The 17,906-nt window shown below is 39.1% G+C and overlaps 1 protein-coding gene across 4 annotated transcripts in view; it reads left to right on the plus strand.

Annotated features, from left to right (window-relative positions):
* Positions 1 to 330: 330 nt before the first annotated feature.
* The window catches only part of LOC133130868 (cytosolic carboxypeptidase 4-like), a 123,914-nt gene continuing 106,338 nt past the window's right edge, over positions 331 to 17,906 (plus strand). For 2 of the 4 annotated variants that reach the window (XM_061245806.1, XM_061245807.1), the window contains exons 1-6: positions 331 to 452; positions 5,713 to 5,776; positions 6,602 to 6,748; positions 8,395 to 8,526; positions 9,393 to 9,486; positions 13,273 to 13,310. In XM_061245806.1, coding sequence (XP_061101790.1) covers positions 402 to 452; positions 5,713 to 5,776; positions 6,602 to 6,748; positions 8,395 to 8,526; positions 9,393 to 9,486; positions 13,273 to 13,310 — 526 coding nt within the window. In that variant the 5' untranslated portion in view covers positions 331 to 401. Of the gene's footprint in view, positions 453 to 5,712; positions 5,777 to 6,351; positions 6,456 to 6,601; positions 6,749 to 8,394; positions 8,527 to 9,392; positions 9,487 to 13,272; positions 13,311 to 17,906 lie in introns of all 4 variants that reach the window. The other 2 variants (XM_061245810.1, XM_061245809.1) reach the window with 2 other exon arrangements.

The following is a 17,906-nucleotide window of genomic DNA, read 5'->3' on the forward strand; positions in this document are numbered from 1 at the left end:
CACAGCGCCTGATGTCAGTTAGGCTTGTAAACAAGGCCAAACGCCATCTCCTTCACAAGTGGTAACGCATGACTCCAATGCCCCTGGAAGTCTATCATTCAGACTTGAAAAATAAAAAGTTAAATCTGTCCGTTTGGACTGCCTATCTCTGTTTAACCCCTGTGCCTAGGTAACTTATAGTGAACATCCCTGTGCACATGGAACGATTTATCAGTGGGGATAGGATTTCAGAGCGTTAGCAAACACTCCCCGCCCTTCACGCTGGCCCTCCCTTCTTGCACCGTGCTCTCTTTTTAAAGTGTTTGGAGAGTCGAGCCGCTCTGCTCCCCAGTGCATGTTGAGGCTGGGCTGATGGTAGTTCCTCTGATCCCACATTACTTCTAGAGAGAAAGCAGCCAATCATGGCAACGCTGGGTAGCAGGGAGCTAGGGGTGCTACTGTCCACACTGCAGGTAGGGAACACTTTGTATGGGTCTGTGTGTGTATGCGTGTGTGTGTGCAAGGACTGTGCACTCCTGGTACTAGACGTGACTTGCTGTAATGGAATGCATCCACTGAGTGGGCAGGGGTGCAGAGCAGGGGTGTGACAGAGCCCCTCTGTGAACAGAAAATAGATGAATGATAACTCTCACCACTCAGTACAGAACATCAGTCATATCTGACACCTTTTCCTTGCACTTTATTATATGAAGGTATCTTTATGTGAGGATGTTTATTATATATCATTTGTAAATATTCACCACCTTCATATTTCAATCAAGAACAACAAAAGAATGGTGGTGTCACACAAACAAGGGGGGGACTAAAACTGCATAATTATACCTTTCAGTTGACTACTAACTGTGCAGTTATGGAACAGCTGTACAAAGTACCAGAGCTTGCTCTGTACAACTTCAACATCAATTCTTCTTAACTTAAATTGTCAAGTTCATTGACATAAGGTCCAAACTGATTTTATATAAATGGCAGACACTTTCCAGCCCTTTAGGATTGATTTCTTGGAAAATGCCAAGGCTGCCAAAAGAAACTGCTTGTGAATGTTTAATTATATTTGGATGATATCCCTGAACAAATCATGGGCACAAGGGTGCCTGCGATAACTGTTAAAGTCCTCCAAAAAATGATACAACAACAGTAGAACCTGTGAATGCATATACTGTCGAAATGATTAATTGAGAAGCAAATTATTTTGTTGATAAGCATTTTTAAAATTACATTATAATTTAAATAAATGATCAAACAGAATCTACAGTCAGGAGTACATTTTGGCCAAATGCACATTATGCTTACTGTCAGCAGTGGTCAGAAAAGTGGTTAGCTGTTTGTGTGTTTATATTCAAAGGGTGGCATGTAATTTCAGATGTACCTGGAAATGAAATGTACCAAGAAGTAAGTGTGTCTTAAATCTGGGAAGCACTTAAAACCCTGGCTCATTCAAGGAGATAACACTTCTGCAGGAGTGAAGCGGGCCTGGTGGGGAGGAAATAGAGTTTGGATTCCATTAATAATCAGCATTCTCACAGATATGGGAAATATGCTGTTTCCATATTTCTAATGAATTGGTGATTACATCATCTGGTAGAGTTCTTCTGAGGAATACCAAGCGATACCAAGTTAAATTAACAGAACAAAAAAAAAAAGCACTATAGCCTGATTGGCATTTTAGGGCTGTGTAGTTGTTTTAAAAGACTGTTTGTTTTAGCAGTGTTGACACCTCACCCCACAACACTGGGATGCTTTGGTTGAGACTTTGCACCATTGGTGTATTTCGTAGGAAGCGTAAACATGAAATTAAGTGTGCATGTGAATGATCATGAGTGACTGTGGCAATGTATTTGGAGAGAGACGTACTTCAGTTCAGTTTTTCAAAGGTACATTTTTGGTGCTTTGAGGTCACAGGTGAGCTGCAGCAGAAAACTAGTCAAATATAATTGGAATGGAAAGATAATGCTTTGGGAAACATACGTTTATTTCATTTTTGGGTGAACTATTGTTTTAAGGATGATCTTTTGCATAGTTAATATCTGCAGTTGGCAACCTCTAGCATCAAGCTAAGTAGCGAAGTGAAGTGAGGTGAAGTGATGCTCAAAGAATAGACAGCAGCTGTTCCATAAACCACACTATCATGTGTGTCATCAACCAGCATCTTCCATTCACTTTGAAGCTTGCTGATGTGTTTGCTGGTGTGGAATTGTTCCGCAGGCTGGCTAGGTATAATCTAAAGTCAAATAGACAAACTTGCTACAGGCTCTGTCAAATAAATACATTTTTAAAAGTTGTATGATTTGCATATAGACTGCCATTTTAAATCCATTTGTTTAACCTTGAAGTTTTCACCTTTTTTCTTAATGTAGTACGCTGAAAGATCAATGGCTTATCTGCAAAATGCAATTCCATTGGTACTTTTCATTGACATTTGTGATAATTTCCTTTTTGAAGAGCTGGAGTAGCAATTTTATTTGTATCTCTCTGACATTTCAGTGTTTGTTATTCTTAAGACTATTGATCAGAATCGTTCCTTTTAAAAAGGCATTGACGTAAATCATTTGGTAGACAGCCGACAGAGGTGTCCATCAAAGTAAGGTACTTGCAGAATGATTTCTACAAGTATGAGAATAGAAAATGTAATGCTTCTTTTGTTCTTTTTTCAAATGCCTTTAAAAAAAAACTGTTTATTGAATTAATTTAATTCATTCATTAGGTTGTCACTGATATAACTTTTATATCGTATTTTTATTTTGCATCCAATTTTAATTCAGCAGTGTTGAATTGCTGTTGCTGTGGTAATCATATTTTAGATTAGAAGTACCATTTTCATTTCTATGCTGTAGTTATCTTTCATTTACTCGTAAAACATAATAGAAAAGGTACAAAACATAGAATGTGAAATTCATGCTGAATGTATTCACAGAATAGACAGTTCTCTTCATTGTCTGTATGTACAGTATTATGTTCATGTGATATCATGCCTACGGTACATATCGTATACTCAAACGGTTCTCAGGCATCAGTAAGGATGAAGATGTCTTGTTACTGCACTGCCGAAGAACCTGCAGCATGTGCTCTGAGTTCAGTGAGTGACCAGTTATTAAAGCACAATCTGTCTCTGTTACAGTGCAGCACATTAATAGCCCACAAAGGGAGCGCCTTGGCCAAGGCAGCTGCCATCATTAGGGGACATTCCTCTCAAAAATGGCAATGGCTAAAGGGCGTGCCAATCTGAGAAGCTGAAATGGAACACCCAGACACACGGATTAAGAGGAACACACATGTGCAGGCTCCTCGTGTCACTTTTAGCCTGTGACGCACATGAGACAGGGGCTGCATGCTGCCGTCAACATTCTGCTTTCAGTAACATTGCAACGTCAATATCGTCCTGGTAACAAACATTACTCAGAGCTTGCTCATATCAGTCCCTTATGGCCATGAGCCAAATAGATCTGTGAAAGTTTTGCCCCATTCGCATATAACCTTCAGGAGTTATACCACACTTCCATTTTTTATCTATTTCCTACAAAATTAATAAAATAAATGATGCTTTTATCCAACACTGTTGCCAATCCCCCTGGCACAATGCGAGGTTAAGGGCTTTGCTCAAGGGCTCGACAGCTGTGCAGATCTTATCGTGGCTTGAACCACCAAACTTCCAGGTCCCAGGAATGAGAGGTACAGCAAAATGATTTTGAGTAGAAAAATTACTTTGATAGCTTTTCTTCTTCAGCCATTAAAGAGTCCCACAAATTGTGACAATTGTTCAACTGTGCAGAAGAAGTAAAAAAAAAAAAAAAAGTTATTGAAAATACTATATGTTGGAAACCAATACATACTGGTAAAATAAAAACAAAACACCATGTTGTAGCACCAACGTTAATGGTTTTGGTGACTTGGTGAGATTTGCTTTGCTGCTTGGACCAATAATATGTGATGTCCCAAAATATTATTTAAATTTAAAATTAGATTTTTTGACACAAACACTTTATTAGTCACAAAGCCATTAAATAGTATGCAGCTAATATCACAAACTGTATACTGTATTTATACTTATATGTATTATCTCAAAAATAGCTCAAATAAAGATACAATATTTTAGTCACATTAATGATTTGAATTAACTCGATGTGTTGCTTCTGAATTATTCATATTATTCCAATAGTACATTGTACTTGTGAGCATTGTGTACACTTAATTCTGCATTGCACATTTGCTGTATGTGTAGACATCCAATTGGGTCTGTGTGGGTTGAAAAATTTTAGATATCACCCACATAGCTGATGTTTTATATTTCACCTGCTTCATCAGCCTCCACAAGTCAGTGCATATAACCATCATAAGTTGCGCTTTAACTTTGACATTTACAGTTGTCTCATTTGAAGTTGTAAAAATTGTCACTGTGTAGCCAATTGGATAGTGAGCATGAATCCTGTTTGACACTCTTGTCAGGGTGAGTATGGGGGCTCTTATCTCCTTGGCTGTTTGTGAGTTAGGCATGTCCGGGGCTCCCTCCTTGACCAGATCCCTGCCACCCCTCCACTGACAGGCTGTTGGCCGGTGCTGTTTTTAAAGTCGGCCCCCTTCCAGGTGCTCATATACGCTGCAGTGTGGAGTGCTGACGTTGCCTTCACAGACTCAGTAGTAGCTCAATTCAGCAACGTATGCATCCATTACAGTGTTGTGCATTTAAATCCCATTTTTACAGAACCCTTCCCCCAGACCTGAGTGGGCCTGTTCTCTGATTCTTTCACAGGGCAGGATTGCTGACCAGTTTAAAATAGTCATATGGTTCTACCATTATGTTTTCACATTTGACTCTGCACTTGACATTGAAGGCAATGGCAAGATGCAAAATGTAGTTCCAGATGGGTGCATTTAGGTTCATTTTGGTGAGTTTAGTTTAAAATTAGGAAACTTGCCCTCACTGAAACAGTGTCAATTGTCTACCCTTTCCAGAATTGATTTGTTTTTTAAAGGCATCCCTTGTCATGTATTATTATCTAGTTTTTGTATTTGCCATTACCTAGCATGCATGTCTCAAATTGAAATTGAAATTCACCACTGAAATTTGATTGTCTATTGGTCTGATTTATCCAGTTCCCGTCATACTATTATGTCTTGCATACCATTTTAAGCATTTAGCAGATGCTTTTTTCCCCACAGTGATTTACACAGTTTGCATCCTGTAAACACCTTGCTCAATAGTATAGCAGCAGTGCTGTACTGGAGAGCCTCACAGTTGCTAGGCCAGTTTTTATGAATCCCTTAACATTGGTTGGATTATCAATTGATAATGACTTGTGATGATATTCTCTTTTAAGGACAGTAACATTTATTTTATTTTTTTTATTTTCCCTTTTAATGACATTTGTGAGCTGCCATAATATTTATCCATAGCTGTTGAGATAAGTTATAAGACTGTTCAGTGTCAATGTGCCAACAGGTATGAATGTATTAAATATTATATATAGATAGTAGACAGTACTACAGATAGTAGCTGATCTATCTGGATCTTTCCAACATAGCTGGAGCATTATGGTTTGTGCAAGAGTGGAAAAACATAAACACCAAGTCTTACTGTAATATTATAAAAACCCACAATGTTTTGTATCACAGATGACACCTGATGAAACTCTTCCACAGGGCAGTCATTGGACACTGAGAAAGAACAGGTCACACATTTCACAGGATGATGAATTCTTTTTTTTATTTATAATGCAGGGCTCTGTTGATGCTGGAAGCACCCTTAGTATACTCAACAAGTTGGATGAGTTGCTATCAGCTGGTGAGTGACTTCAGCAGGGCATTTTCATATTTTCCAAAACTGCCTACATAAATGGGGAGAAGTGTTTTAATTACCTTTAATTACATGTATGCCTGAACACTTTACATTAAGATTAGATTAGATTAATAGCAATGGAACTACAACCAAAGATAAAATAAAGATAGAATAAAGATTGTACTCATTTAGTCCTACTGCTGAACTGTAGGCTTAACATTTTGATATACAGTAAAATTGATACAGGGGCTTCTTAATATATGTCACAGTTACTGTATGTTCCAAAAATGATGACGGTATAAAATAACATAGAAAGGAAAATTTTATTCCACAAGAATGTATGCAAATTAGAGGGTTAGTGTTCCAAGGCTTACATCCTCTTGGGGCAGATAATGGCCCATTTAATACCACTAGAATCTATGGGGGAAAAGAGATGGCTCATCCCTAAAAACAACCAGTGAACTTTAGCCTAGCATAAGCTGACTATACAATATGCTATTCCCATTACGAGCACACACTCCCGCATATCCAGCTGTTTGCATGTTTTCATACTGTATTAATCACAAACACCTATTTTACAGTAACTGCATTTTCTGAGCAGAGTCTACAGTAAGCTGGTTGCAGTTGGATTGAAACGTCATGGATGGGCAGTGCAGGACTGATTCGATGTGAATTGAAGATGGCTGTAAATAACTTAATGAAGTGTGAAATGAAGGATACTGTGCAATGCATGGCGCAGAGCCCCTGCACCATGCCTCTTCAGAATTGATTGGATCCCATGCCCTATGAGCTCATATGGGCCGCCTCACCAGTCGCGGTTTTGTTTTCCAGGGACTGACAGACGGATCCGCTACATGATCTCTAAAGGTGGGAGCGAGACCCTCCTTGGCGTGCTGGTGGAAGAGGCCAGAGCCTCCATTCCCGATTACAGCGTCCTGCTCCCACTGCTGAGCCTCCTGGCCAAGCTGGGCCCCCGAGGTGAGCAGCACATGGAGGCAGCGGGGCCCCTCTCACGTGTTAAAACAGAGACGGGGGTCCTGACACGCTGGGACCCGTTCCTGTGGCCAGCCAAAAGCCGTGCTTCATTACAAAATCTCTAGTCTTCACCTGTCACCCAAGCCTTTATACAATCATGTGGCCTTTTTGTACTGCTCCGGATTTGTTTTTGTACAAGCTTGATGAATTTCAGTATAAGTTGACATCGCATATTGTCCTTTTGGCAGGATCTTCTGTTTCCAGGTAGCAGTGATGGAATGCAATGCAGTGGCATGACATTTCAGAAGTAATCATTGATACCATGCTGCTGTCATATTAGATCTTGGGAGATCAGGGTGTCATGGATACAGCTTTTATTTTGTAAGGTAACCGTGAGGGTAGAATGTGAAATCAGCACAGTGTAGGGCTTTAAAGCTCTAGGGCAGATGCTCCTGCTATCTGTCTCTGAGAGTAAATGAATCTCACCTGTCAATACATGACAGGGTATTGTTAACTTGGCTTTTTTATGAGAAGGATGTTCTGGTGCCTCCCTGCCAAACTTCATTACACATCTATGTTGCTTTTTCTAGCTGCAGTAGAGAGTTGTAGTGCTAGCTCATCAAATCAAACCAAATCCCAAATACCAATCTTTTGGCTGTTATCATTTGACTGTGGCCTGTCAGTCTGTTATTTTTAGCTCTGTAAAAGCCTAGCATAACAATAAAAGTGCTTGGTTACTGACAGATTGGTCAAAAAATTTGAATCAGGGTGAGTGAAGAATTTATGATATTTAATGCAAAATACATTAAATACATACAGAGTCGCTGAGGAAGTGACAAAATCTACCTCAGAGGTAGTGGCTACTTACGAGGGTCAAACACAAACAATACACCTCTCTCCTCATAGCACCCCTTGGTTATTTTTGTAGCATTGCACACAGGAGAGGCTATTCCATCTCCCTAATGTGCAAAAGGTGCAGAGTTATTTCTAAAGTGTCATTCATCAGATTTTTGTCCTCCAATATATTAATAATAATATTTCAGTATGTAACTGTGGAAACAGGGACATGTTTGTGTCTTATCTGAGACAGTAAGTCTGGCCTGTGTCTGTGGTCATTACTGTTGGCTGTGAGAGAAACCCTCCCCTCCTGGCAAGGTATTCTGTCTTCCAACTTCTACTGCTGAGTCGTCTGGGATATTTAAAGCCATATTCATATACGCTGTTCTGGAATCTTACGGGCAGGGCAATTGAAAAAGGTCCAAATACTCTCCAAAGTAGCTGGAGCACATTGACACAGTGTACTTTTAACTTTGAAGGCCTTTTTTATATTACAGATGCCTTTTACTGTTATTTTAAAATGTATTCATTGATAGCACAGTCCGCTTTATATTGGTCACCTGCTGATTGTCAGTTCTTAGTCTTGCTCCTTGCTTCAGTAAGTGGTGTAAAATTGGTTACCATAGTTACTAAACCCTCACAAATGCAAAATATCTCAACAAGCCACAGTAAATCCCTGAGATGATTATGGAGATGTACTCCAGACAGCCCTGTAAATGTTACAGGGGCCCTGCATTGAGTGAAAGTGCTGCACACGTCATGCTTAACCTGATGTTTTTAGTTCTGCACACTGGAGGCTGGTTTTCTTTCAGACAGAAGAATTGGTCAGAAAGCACAGGCAGCTGGGGCAGTGCTTCTCACCCTGGATCTGCTGCGACAGAACCTGAAATGTGACAGGAGGGCAACGGCCTGTCTCTTGGTCCTTCGGGTTTTCTGCTCCTCGGGTGAGAATCGCCCTAGTATAAGTTCGCTGCTTGTGTCGTGCTGTTGGCTGGATGTCTTGTACATTTGGTCTGAAAATCAGCTGAACCTGTCTGCATGCTTTTATGCGTTTAGTTGCTGCCACATGATTGGCTGATTAAATATTTGCATTAAGAGGTGGTGTACAGGTCTACCTAATAAAGTGATCACTGAGTGTATAGCTGTCCAATGGTTCCCAAATTTAATAGTACATTCAATTTGAAAATTAGATAAAGTGAAAAAACATTCTAGTCTGAAATTTCAGGTCTCTCTGTTCCCACACCCCACATTTTATTTAGAAAGATTTACACCTTCACAAACATTTTTATGAATGTTTGAACACATAAAATAAGACAATTGTCCCAGGCTCACAGAATGGGCTCACAGGCTCACAGAGATGAACTGGCTATCCTAATAGCAGACATGCAAATAGTTCATTGTCAAAGGTCAATTACAGCATAAAAAAACTATGATGAGATTTGAATCTGTCAGATTTATAAAATACCTCAATTATTATATTATATAGCATATGGACATCTCAATTGTTCTTATGGAAAATCCATGTGTATCATGTATTCAGACATCTGACTCAATTTGAGGAATAACATGTTTCAACATGTCTCATACATGATGGGACAATAATTTAGAAGATTCTAAGCTTCTTTGTAGTTCAAATTGAAGTATTTGTAGTTTCATTAAATGTTTTTGTTCTTTTGTTCTTTATCATCACACTTACTTATTCTAAAGAACAATGGGGAAACTGTATAATTTCAGAATTCTCCTGGGGGAAAAAAACAATGGTTGGGTTTGTTTGGAGCTAATGTATGTTTTCCCTTATGCTTTCTCTTAGTTTCCACCGCTGTACTGATTGGCAAAAACAGAGGCCTGGATATTGTATTTAAGCTGATAGCCCCTCATACGACAAAGCATATACAGATGGTGAAGTATGTATCATAAATCATGTTGATTTGTCACTTGTTGCTCTGGAGGTATGCCTCAGTCACCACCAGTACTGTAGTAGAAGCCTTACTATTGCGTTCTAATGCTGGACATTACTTGGAGGCTGATTCACTTTACATTTACAACAGGACTAACAAGCTTCATTGAGATTAATATATGTATCTGTTTGGTTTTCAAACTAGTTTTCACTGGCTTTAGCCATACTTGTCTAAAGTCCCAGAGGGGTCATTTGCTTGCTTTTTCCTATTGTTTTCTCCAGTGTACAATTAGACTTAGAAATTGTCCTCAAGCCAGCAAATTGTCCCTGGAGAATAGTGGGTCAGATTATATTGTTAAGGGAAAGGAGCTTTTAAGGGCTGAATGGAAATCTTGACTATTTGCTTCTTAGATGTTAATAGCCTACCAGTTCTGCATTTTAGCTCTGTTTAGATCTGTTTAAAGCTAAGATCTATATTAGTATGTGCATGCTTGCATGATATATTTTTATTTGTTGTAGTCATGCGCATGTTTTCTGTTGAAGCTTTTGGTATTTTAAGGGAACCATAGTAGCTCCATGCAAACAAGTTATGATGTACAATTTCGAAATTAGTCTATGAAATAGCTGAACTTTATCTCTTCTGCACAAATTGTATAATTTGCATAAGTTGTGCTTGCCTCAGATTTTTCATTAAAATGTGTTCCTTGGAGCAAGAGTCCTCTGGGCCAAGACAGACATGAACTTGCATTTATCAAAACTTTCCAGAGCTCATTTAAAGGAAAGTAGGTTATTCAAGTTTAATCGAGTTGGAAAACAGTGGGGGGTAGCAAGTAGCAAGCCCTTTTTTTCCCCTCCATGTCAATCGTCTGTTGGCTTTGGATGTGCTTAATCGCGCTTTGCAGATGTGTATATTTAGAGTCGGCGCACACCCGCATGCACACATACGCACACTTGAATGTAGTAATTCTGTATTTTTGCCTTGGAAGCATAGCTTGTTCTTTGAGTGGCAGCTGTTGCACAGGAGCCAGTAAACAGTGCTTGACCTGCTCTGTCCATTGCAGTGTTGCTGGCGTGTGAGCACGGGCGCCGGGCAGGGCTTTGTGGATGGGCTTGAGTGTTTGTTGACACAGGCCAGATGGGTGCTGTTTTTACTTGTTATTGTTGTGCCAGTTTCATGTAGCCATTCCATAGTCTCCTCTTGCCTTTGGAGCTGACATGCTTTAGTCCACACTGACAGATGCAAAAGAGTGAAACTGTTATTGTGTGGTTTGAACCCTGGGCAGGGGAATTGCGGTAACTGAGTCTGAGCTGTTTCAGTAAATACCTAGTAGTGTAAACACTGTATTATAAAGAATGAACATTGTGCTAAAGCCAAAAATATACTGTTTTAGAAGATTGTCGAAGAAGATGGCAGATTTACGGCAAACTTAAGTCAATCTCAATAATTATATTATGTTGTATGCATGTTGTGTACTGTACACTGTTTTGAGTGTTCTCTTTGCAAACACAACATAGTACACTATACTGTACTATAGTGATCTCTAGCCAAGTATCCAAACACAGTAAACAACATCAAAATTGAATCACAACAAATTGGCAACATACCTTGTCATTATATTGTTAATGAGATCATTTTGCTGCTATGACCACAACATGTGTGAAAACATTTTGGACCATTTTTCAAGTTTTAGTCGTAACACTATACAGTCTTGTGTCTTTTGTCATTTTCCACTGAAAACATTTTGAGGTTATGCATTCACTTTAGTATCCCCATGCTCTTATAGAGTAGCTTTGTTGTGAAACACTGTTTTATGCAATTGAAATACAATTTAGTTTATAGACAAATAGAAAAATGAAAAGTCAGCCATCATGAGAAAGTGAATCTCAGAGAAAGCAATTTGATGGACAGACCAATCATGTAGCCAATGAATGTCCCTTACCAATATGATTCATACATGCTTTGAACATCTGACCAAATCCTGTCCTTAGATTCCACTTTCCCATACACTTGGAATTTTTTTCAATATATCAGGAGAACTGTCAATAACACACACACACACACACACACACACACACAAGATGGAAGCACACACATACACACACACACACACACACACAGCCACTAGTAATATTGCAGAAATAATATTCCGATATTCTGTGAACTAGTCAACTAGTTTTCTGCAGGGACTCATTCACATTTCAGTGTAGTCTCTGCACCCTGAGGAACATTTTTAAACTGAAGGCAAACATACAGTAAGAGCTGCTATTTGTATCAGGTTTGCTGAGTTTTTATTGCATTAATCGCACAGTTGTTAGGAAAACTGCAATACATTGATAAGAAGGCTTATACTCCCTGATGACTTCCGGAAAAATGGACAGATTCCACATCTACCAACCGATAACTGAAAATGTATAGAGGAAGGCTGTCAGTTGTCTAATTACAGCACAGCCTCTTCCCAGCTAGGACCCTGGAGAACTTACAAGAATGTTATGTTGCTGTATTGTATAGTATTATGCTTCTGGTTATGGTTGTTTCTACATAAGCACAATGATTGAGGATTAATGTTTGGTGTTAAAATAGAGTATATATAACCTGCATACTTTTGGATGTACTGTATCCACCATGCAACATTCTTTTTCTCCTCAGATGAACTGCATGTCCATAGCCATCATCATTTCAAAGAAAAGTACAAAATCCATGGTAGCCGTTGGCATTTGCACGCTTGTAAAGTAATGAGCTGAGAAGTATTCATCAGTATTCATCCTGCAAATAAGGAGTCATAGCTATTTGCATAAACGCTGAGTGCGTCATGGAATTAAAGTGTCGTGTTAGATAATAAACCAGACGGCGGAAGGGAATTGAATCGATAAGTGGACTGTTAATCATGTGAACAATGTGCTCCTTTGTGCACACTTACACTTTTCTATTAACTATGAAAATATTTGTGCACACTTTACATTGGTATTGGAGAGCAGTAAGTAGTATGCGTGCCCCACCTGGGACACTGTTAAAAAAATTAACTTGGTTACTCACATACAGTACTATATGACCACCCTCTTCAAATATGAGTGCTCCCATAAAGATACGTATTGTACTTCTCACTGAAAAGGCACATGGCATTATTGATCGGTCTGCAAGGGCAGCACTGTGAAATTACTTTATTACTCTATATATGTGACAAGTGTGTTTATATTATTCCTTTTTTGAGAAAATAAAAAAATACAATTGTTTGTTTTCAGGGTACCGGTATGACACAATGCGATTCTAAGGATGCTTATGTAAATAATTTTACATAGTATAGCATCGTTTTATTCATAATTAATTTGCCAAAATGGATCAAGCCCTCTAGAATCAAAGTGGCCTTTCTCAAAATTCAGATCAAAGCCATTGGCCAAATATGCCATGTAATTGATGATTTAATCATGCACAAAACCTGTATAGCTGAATGCTCTTTGTCTATAAGAACAAAACTATTGAATAGAAATGGGGCATTATAGATTGGTAATTAGTTGTAACATAAAACTATGTTTCATTAATGTTTTAAATTGTATACTGTATGTTTAGAGCTTCAAATTATTATCTTACTAATTTACTGTCGCTGAAATGGTTATCCAGTAACAGCCATTCCACAGGTTTATGAACAGTGGTGAAAATTGTGTTTTGTGTTCCATGTTGAATTGTAGCATTAAACTTGGAGCCTCAAGCATCATTGTGTACACAGTTAGAATTTAGCTGCATCTCTGAAATGAATGTGCTCTGTAAGTGTTTTAATTCCTTTTGTTTGTTTTACAGAGCAGCCATAGATACACTCGCCGCAATATTCCATTCAAGTAAGTCCATGTATCCTCTTACAATACATTTTGTACAGTGTTAATGGCCATATACTTCCATGGCTTAAAATACATTATACAATAGTTTTGGGAGTTGTTCATGCTGGCGGGTTGCATAACTTCATGCACATAAGATTTTCCTTGGGGATAATAAATACACAAAATATGTGTGTGCATGAGCATATGAAGTGCCAACAAATGTCTCTGATGTACTATAGACATCCTGTTGCTTGGCTACAATGTGGTATGGCACATGCTTGATTGAAACTCTTCACTGTTCGCCCTCAATCCCCTTCTGTTTCAACTGGCTGCAGATTGTCGAGGCATCATTAGTCTTGTAAATTGTCATTGGAACACTCGTCCCACCCAATCAGGAGGGAGGCTGTTGATGGTGGCTCTGCCCAATGGGCAGCCTGCATGCGGGGGTGGGCGGTGGGGGTTTTCCCCAGGGGAAAAGGCATAGCATCAGAGGTGCCAGTCAGCCGCATTCGGGAAGAGCGGTATGCTAGGATCCTCGGGGGGAGACACAGAAACACCTGCAGGCGTCCCACCATTTGTGGTTCTGCCTTGCCATGGATCCAGCTCAGTGCTGCTGGTCTGCCAATGGGGATGTCCTCTGTGATCAGGCCTCTATCATCTATAGCTATAGCCCTGGACTCATTGCTTATGACAATGAAATGCAAGAGAGAGCGTCTACCTGAATCTCCCTGAACTGGCAGGCACCCAGGTCCTCTCCTCTGGAGATATCATGAGAAGCTACAGTATGTCCAGAGACTGGGCTCCGCTAATTCTTTACTATTATTGCATTAGCGCTTGAGTACTGGGTTATGTTTGAGACCAAGGTATTGGTGTAAAGGTTAGTGCGCCATTGTATGAGTTTGCATTCTGACTGAAATTTTAAATTATAAATACTGCATTATACCACCTCATCTAGAACAATTATTAAATCTTTGCGCTAGTTCTTTAATGGCATTGAGTTTGGCATAACATTTAATATGGTTGGTCCAATATTGCACTTCATTTAAAAAATGTATCAGATTCTGTTTACTTATTGATTCCATCTTATATTCCTCTTAATTTCTTGTACATATTTCATGTTGCTCTGGCAATACAATTGGATCAACCCGTAGAAATTGGTCATGTTCACCTTAAAATAAGAAACAGCTCTGTGAGTTGTCCGGTAAAATATGTGTCTTTCATTGTCCTTTTGCAGGTGCCATCATCACACATGTTAAAACACATGCATAAGTGCACACACACACACACACACACACACACACACACAAAAACACATGCACAAGTGTACAGACATGCGCACCAGACAGGTTTATTTATACCAGCTTGAACCATCAATATTGACATTTAATTTTCTTTAAATAAGAGGACATTAACTTACAGATCAATATGAGCTTGCATAAAGAAATAGAGTGTTTAGATGTTCATAATTGGGTGCAGTAAATTATGCAGAATGAGTATCTGTAACAGCGAGTTAATGATGGTACTCTACCATCCTACAGATGGCAGTGTGGTTCTATGACTCATTGTGAGTTCAGCTGGTGCACCTGTTAATGCAGTGCAGTGCTTGGCAGTTATTCTTGTGAGCATCCCTTTGCTCTTTCAACAGTCTTTTTAAAAGGAACATGGCTGAATGATAATATAGAGTCCACGGTAGTCCCATTCAACATAGTCTGTATAGTCAATTGTTTTTGGCCCAAGTGTGTGGGGAATGGTGATTCATTCATCGCTTCTTCTGAACCCTGTATGATTCATTCAGCAGATAGTCATCAAACGTTAACTGCGTTCCTCCCACATTATGTCTTGCAGGATGTGTTGTTTGATATCAATCTTGTGCTGCTGAGATACAAGGCATAAGGCTGCTTTTTGTATTCATCCATCTGAATCCATTCTTTTTTCAGAAGTGGATATTTTACTCAACATACTGTGTGTTACAGTATAGTCACACCTAATTTTTTGTACAGTGGGGTGCAAAAATTTGGGCACCTCTGGTTTAAATGTTGTTTACAATGAGTCTGTACTTGATCAAAAGCAGACCTGAACTCTAAATGATTACATGAGTTAAACATGAGCCTTTCTGCAAATTTTAATGCAAGAACCCTTTTGGATTATTGTTACTTTTTAAAAAGATGACTACCAAGGCCCAGAACCAGGTGATTTGCTTGTTAGGGCTTCAATGAGTCGGGTGAGTATAATTCCAGGTCTGAACTTTTGATGCTGAAGTAACTCCATGCCTTCTAAAATATCTAACAGCAGTGGCTGTTCTGTCTGGTGTTAACAACCATGGGTTCCTCTAAACAGTTGTCCAAGGATGTCAGAATGAACACCAAGAAGGAGACGGCTACAAAAAATGTCTCCACATTTCAAACTACTTATTTCCACTGTCAGAAACTTAATTAGAAAATGGAAAGAAATTGATAAATGCAATGATTGAAGTCAAAGCAAGGTCTGGAAGTCCAGGAAAGATAGAATGGCCCGAGACCTGGTGATAAATGCTCAGAATGCCCAGATGCACATCACTGCAAAAGAGCTGAAAAACAAAAAGACTAGCAGACACGGTCTAGCTGTTCACAGGACAACATACTTTAAACAACAAAGACCTACATGTCAGTTGCCTGAAAGAATGACCTAAACACAAAATTAAGCGTCTGAAGTATGTAAAAGAAAGCATTGAGAAGCCTGAAGCCCTTTGGAACAATGCTTTGGATTGAAAAAAAACTAATTTAGCTTTTTTACTATCACCAAAGAAGCTATGTTTGAGAAAAAATGGTCAAGTCTTTGTGCCAAGAACAGCTTGCCAACTGTGAAGCTTGGAGGTGGATCCATTATACTTTGGGGTTGTGTGGCAGTTGGGGTCACAGGAAATATTGTGTGAGTGGAAGGAAGAATGGATTCCACAAAATAACAAAACATCCTACAGGTTAATTTTTGAAGGTCAGTCCAGACATTGAAGTTAAAGAGAGGTTGGGTATTCCAGCAAGACAATTGATCCAAAGCATACCTCGAAATCAACCATGAAGTACCTCCGGTAAAGACAGATTAAGATTTTGGAATGGTCATTACAGTCCCCAGACTTGAATATTATTGAAAATATGTGGAGAGATTTAAAACATACCGTGCATGAAGGAGGCTGAATAAATATTTCTGAGCTTGAGGTGTTCTACCAGGAAGAATGGGGAAAAAGCAAGAATTTAAAGACTCTTAGATGGCTACAGGAAGTATTTACAAGCTCTTATATTTGCCCGAGGAATGTTGCAAGTATTGACTGACAGGGTTCCCAAACCTTTGCCCCGGGCCTTTTTCCTTTTTTTAAAATTTATTTTGAAACTGTGAAAAAATTAAATAGAAAGTAATCTTGCTTTAAAATCTGAATAAATGTGTCATGCTTAAATTTGTACCATTTAGAAATCAGGTTTGCTTCTGTTCACTTAGATATTAATTGTAAAATATATTTTACCCAAATTTTTGCACACCACTGTAATTGATACTTATGTTATAGGGGTGCAATAAAATCTTATTTTGAGAACATGAAGTATGTTTAATGATCTATTTTGAATAAAATAACTGTGTGATGAAAGAGGTAATTAAAACACAGTTCCATTCTCCAAGGACATACTTGCATTGTTTAGCTGTACTGTATACAGCTAAGCTGTACATTTGGCATGATAATATGTTCAACCACCCCATTGGGTATGTACGTGTAGGATGGAAACAATCTGGATTCCATCTTCATAAGGATAGAGGATGAAATTGAATATTGTGTGAATAGTGAATAGTGTGTTATATTTTTATATAGTGATTTTTACTTTCTGTTCTGGCTCAGCAAGCAACATCAATCACAATTTCCCAAAAATGCCGTCAATGGGGTCCAGCCTTATGTACAACAGGACTAAACCACTTTTTAATTAAATTATTCTTTGTTAGATATAGCAGCGTGCCTCCTGCTTTAGCTAGCGGCTGATTTTTGAAGAGGATCCCCAAGCGTGCTGGCTGAAACCCATTGCAGGCATTAATATTTCAGTAACCTGTATCTGTGTGAGGCAGAGCCTGGAGCTCACATTGTGTGCTGCTTCCTCTGAGCCTCTCCTCTCTCACACCGAGAGCCAGGCGGAGAGAGGAAGACTGCACACGCACTCCCTCAGTACACACACTCTCCCTCAGTGCAGCTGATCATGAGCACACACAGTGGCCAATAGTGTGTGATGTACATTCCTACATGCAAACATTGAATATATAAAACCTTTTTCCATAAAACAAATATGCAGCAAGGGCTCATGTATGTAGTATGTGTGAACAAGACGGTCATGCGTCATAGTAAAACTGGAATGAAGTAAAAATAATTAACCCAGTAGCTTGGTTTGCAAGATGAGTATTTCTGTTCTCAGAGAACCTCACTAACCACCCCATGCCATAGGCACAGGCAGGCTACTCTCCAAAGCTACTTTTTGTTTGTTCGTCCAACACCGTAAGGTTTGTGCAAACAATTGTTTGCCTCAAAGTGCTTTTGACAGAGTAGATTTTCTTTCTCTCCTTGGGACAGTAAGGAGGTTGTTGGTTGGAACTGAGCAGCACTGTCTCCAT

The sequence above is a fragment of the Conger conger genome, chromosome 6, assembly GCF_963514075.1.
Source record: "Conger conger chromosome 6, fConCon1.1, whole genome shotgun sequence".
Classification (NCBI taxonomy): domain Eukaryota; kingdom Metazoa; phylum Chordata; class Actinopteri; order Anguilliformes; family Congridae; genus Conger; species Conger conger.